Genomic DNA, 5,000 nt, shown 5'->3' with positions numbered 1-5,000 from the left:
AAATCTTAGCATATAATTTGGTTTCAGCATCCATGTATTATGTTACGTAATGTTAGGTCATGACCTGATTATGTTTGGTTAATTCACATCGCAGGTATATAGGTTAGACTCGGGTTGGAAGAATTAGGCCTATGCTATCCAGTGACAGATTATGTTTCAGAAGTCGAATTTTAAATCAGTTTAAGACAATTTTTAGTTGATTTTTAAATAAGTATAAGACAATAATGTCTAGTTGGTAACTCAATACCACTGGTTTTAAAATCCAGCACAATGAATATCTTACTAGGGTTGTGGTGGCCGATGTGGTAAAGTCCCTGAGACTGGTGAACGCCAAACTTTTGAGTCCCGCTCAAACTCATTAGTTCTTTTGATCACTGCAATTTCACAATACTTTAAGCTAAGGATGGGGAGGTGTTTGGGGGAGCCCATATGTTTATCTGCTGTGTCATCAGCAGCCACTGCCTGGGCCTCCTTGGTGCTAGCTTGGATGGATAGGGGACATGGGCGCTGATCATATGTTTATATGGTCAGTCTCTAAGGCATTTTCCTGCTTGATAGGCCAATTTTACTGTCCCTTGCCTCTGCCATTCATGACCGGCCTATAAACCTTTAAACTAGGCCTACACTTTCCATGCTTCTATTTCCAGAGTGTCTGTTCTGTATCAGCTATGGCATTGCATTACTGGCTGATGGCGTCTCTGTTCTGGATGTTGGCAGAAGGCTTCCATCTCCTGCAGACAGTCAGTGATGTCCTTTCGCATGCATCGTACATGCCTGCATATTGGTAAGTCAGCGGTTACTTACTAGATGCGATGTATGACTGAGCGAGTCTAGACTTGCAATCCATGACAATATATATTGCACAGTATATATATATATATATATATATATATATATATATATATATTATATTTATATACTGTATATATATATATATATATATATATATATATATATATGTATATATATATTTATATATGTATATATAGATGTATATATATATATATATATATATATGTGTGTGTGTGTGTATACAGTATACACACACACACACACATATATATATATATATATATATATATGTATGTGTATACACTATATATATGTAGTTATATATCTATATATATAATATATATATATAGTGTATACACATACATATATGTATGTATACTGTATACACACACAAACACATACACACACACACACACACACACATATATATATATATATATATATATATATATATATATATATATACTCACATTCAAAATGTCTTGTATGAACGCAAAGTTACAACAGCAATTTGTAGATCTTTTTCTTCTTAAAGAGAGCTGAAGAAGAATCCGCCACTATTTACTTAAATCTTAAGAAGATAGTAGCTGTTTTGAATGTATTAAGTACATTATTTTCCCAGCTAATTTTCTGTAAATTGAAAAAAAAAAATTAAACCTGAGGAAAATTTTTTGTCTTATACTAAAGGTTATAGATACAAAGCTAGATATGTCCATATCTTGTGGCAGAAGATATTCCTCTCTTCAGTTTCACTGCATATTATCCTCTAACTTTAATTGCGGAATTTCCCCTCAGCTGCCATAGAGTGCAAATTCTATTAATTCCGAATTTCAGAAATACAAAATGTTATCCCGGACAAGAATTTCTTAACTGTGGAGAGTATTGTCCGTAGACTTTATTTCTGAAATACGAAAAAGTCTGGATGCTAATTTCTTAAATATGGAAAGTATTATCCGTAGACTTTATCCAATGTTCCCTGACTTTTTTTTTTTTTTTTTATTCATATTTAAATAAATTGTGCGACTTTCTAAATTCTATTTCGTTGTACATTTGCTAGTTTTACCCCCGTTCCCACTTGCCGCTGATGGACCTCTCTGGCCCCAGCTCTGAACCATTTAGCCCACAAAAATATCAATAATTCTATCCACCTCGTACTCTACCAAAATACTACAACAGCTATACGTCAGTTCCCTGACCGTTTAGACCTATTTTGATGGTGACTTGCCTCTTAAACATAAGAATCCTTTTGTTCAACACTTGTGTAACTCCTTTAGACCAATACCTTCCTAGACATATCGCAGGAGCTTAGAATTAACATCTGGTTGACGTGAGTTTCCCATTCCTACCACATGCACAAACCACCTTAAGATACTCCTATCCTTTATCGTTTTGCTATGCCAGGTATTTATTTATCTAATTGGCTCATAAATTAGGATTTATAATAAATGCCTTACAAAATAAGCTTTATTATGTGTTAAGAGAACTCATCGTAAACGTAATTCTTTTATTAACTTGAGCCTGTCTTGAGTCTGATCTCTTTTGCTCCTTTATTTTGATGATATTAAGACACTTCCTTCTTTCACTTTCGTATCTTAACAGGTTATTGGGATACGGAGTTCCGGCAATAGTCGTTATGGTAACACTTCTCGTCTCCTATGACCAGGGTCACTGGTCCTGCCAGGCGGCCTACGCTCCTCCGCATAGCGAATAGTGAGTAACTGGCATCTCATCGATGTTCCTCCCAGTGTTGCCATTCTGCATAAGATGTGAGTGATGGATAGGCCTATAAACAGTCACTTTACTGCAGCTATAATGGGTTAACACTTATATTTCCCCATGCCAATTCATATTATATCCATAGAAAAAGGGGATAATCTGGTGGATATGGAATGATTTTTAAGTTATTTTAGCAGCTTGTCCATAAAGACAGATTGACTTTATGAGAAATGTGGCAACGCAGCTAAATCATAGGCAAGTCTAAACTCTTTGTAGCTAGAGAAAGTTCCTTTGTCATACCTCGTATCAGTCTTGATTATTGTCATGAACTTAAATCTATGACTGCTCTTTTTCTTCTTCTTCTTCTTTGTCTGCATCTTTTCCCACCGTTATGTAGGGTCGATGTTTCTGGCCAGCGTTCTCCATCTACCTCTGTCCCACACTTCATCACCGGTTAATCCCTTTGATCGAAGGTCATCCTTGATACAGTCCATCCATTTCGCTTTGGTCTCCCTCTCCTTCTCGTTCCCTGTACCTCCATTTCCATCACTCTCCTGCCAATATACTGTTCATCTCTTCTCATGACATGACCATACCACCTCAGTCTACTTTCTTGGATCTTATCTGATAGTCCTTTAACTCCTGTGGTACCCCTAATTACCTCATTCCATATCCTATCTCTTCTTGTCACCCCAAGAGTTTAGACTTGGTTATGATTTAGCGTTGCCACATTTCTTATAAAGTCAGCCAGTCTTTATGGAAAAGCTGCTAAAATAATTTAAAAATCATTCCGTATCCACCAGATTATCCGCTATGACTGCTCTAGTTTCTAGATATTATTGTAGGCATTGAAGGCACTAAGATTCAATACCCGGATGATGAGCAATATGCCCTGCATCTTGAAAATGCTTGGTTACTTTGTTGACTTAAGCTGTAAATTTTTATATGGTAGTTTGCTGACTGTAGTTGTGTAGGAACATAATCTTGAAATATTAATTCAGTTAGAAGATAACATTTGAGTCTACCACATCTAAAGAGAAAATATCTACGTACAGGAAACTTCACCACTGTATATATATATATATATATATATATATATATATATATATATATATGTATGTAAATATGCATATATATACTGTATATATACATAGACATATATGTATGAATATATTATATATATTTGTATATGTATATGTATATATATATATATATATATATATATATATATATATATATATGTGTGTGTGTGTGTATATATATGTGTGTGTGTATATATATATATATATATATATATATATATATATATATATATATATATTCAACTAAGCAAGTGTTCCCTTTATAGAAGGTGATTCGAAATGTTAACCTTCCTAGTGTCAAAAATGTTTTGAGGTGCGGTCGCTAGCCCCACACCAAGTACAGCTTCTAGCCCACCGGGTTAGTGGAAACAACGAATATTTCAATAAATTGTCCTAAGCCAATATCCAATCCGTGGGATTGAACTCTAGTGTATCACTGTGTGAGGAGAGGTATGAATCAGTGATCTACGCAAGTAGTATAAGTCTTTTAGGAGAATGAGATCGCAAGACCTACGCCCTGTATTGACATTATATATTTCTCTTATCCAGTTGCTGGTTATCTACAGAAGATGGCTACATCTGGACGTTCACTGGGCCGCTGATTGTGGTTACAGTTGTAAGTAATTTTGCTTACGTTTGTATATGTATACAGTTGAATTTCAATTTATGTGTATATTTGTACAAAGATGTGTGTAAACCAGCGAATGTGTGTCCCCCTTCGTGTATCAATACATATACAATGTGTATTTATAATGGTCACAATAACTTCTTTATTATGAGATTCCCTCAAACCTTTTGGATAGACTGGTAAACCATTATCCAATGTGGAAATCAATGGAGAATCTTTCACCTTCGTCGGCAGGATTCGAACTGACGCTCATGAGTTTATATATATATATATATATATATATATATATATATATATATATATATATATGTATATATATATGTATATATATATATTCATATATATATCTATATATATACATATATATCTATATATATAATCCATATATATATATATATATATATATATATATATATATATCTATATATATATATTTATATATATGTGTGTATGTGTATATATATAATGCATATATATAGACATGTATACACACACACACACACACACACACATATATATATATATATATATATATATATATATATATATATATGTATTTATATATACATATATTCCTAAATGTATATACTATGTTCCAGGTTCCAAGGTCCATTCCTCCTTCTTTTAGTTCGCCATAGTACAGGTAGCAAAAAAATAGTATATCTCCAATTTTCCTTCGTGCATTTAACGATACTGTATAAAGAATAGAAATATTCACTGGAATTTGGAAAGTACAAGCGTAGACGTAAACTTAAGGGGCAAGGAAAGCAATTGTAACATTT

At 33.4% G+C, this 5,000-nt stretch overlaps 1 protein-coding gene across 1 annotated transcript in view; it reads left to right on the top strand.

Moving 5' to 3' along the window:
- LOC137621817 (adhesion G protein-coupled receptor L3-like) overlaps positions 1 to 5,000 on the top strand; it is a 40,482-nt gene that overhangs the window by 14,118 nt on the left and 21,364 nt on the right. The window contains exons 10-12 of the mRNA XM_068352323.1: positions 648 to 784; positions 2,392 to 2,502; positions 4,140 to 4,224. Coding sequence (XP_068208424.1) covers positions 648 to 784; positions 2,392 to 2,502; positions 4,140 to 4,224 — 333 coding nt within the window. The remainder of the gene's footprint in view (positions 1 to 647; positions 785 to 2,391; positions 2,503 to 4,139; positions 4,225 to 5,000) is intronic.

The sequence above is a fragment of the Palaemon carinicauda genome, chromosome 28 (genome assembly GCF_036898095.1).
Source record: "Palaemon carinicauda isolate YSFRI2023 chromosome 28, ASM3689809v2, whole genome shotgun sequence".
NCBI classification, from domain to species: Eukaryota; Metazoa; Arthropoda; class Malacostraca; order Decapoda; family Palaemonidae; genus Palaemon; species Palaemon carinicauda.
The sequence above is the reverse complement of the archived record's forward strand: the minus strand, read 5'-3'. Positions and strand labels throughout refer to the sequence as shown.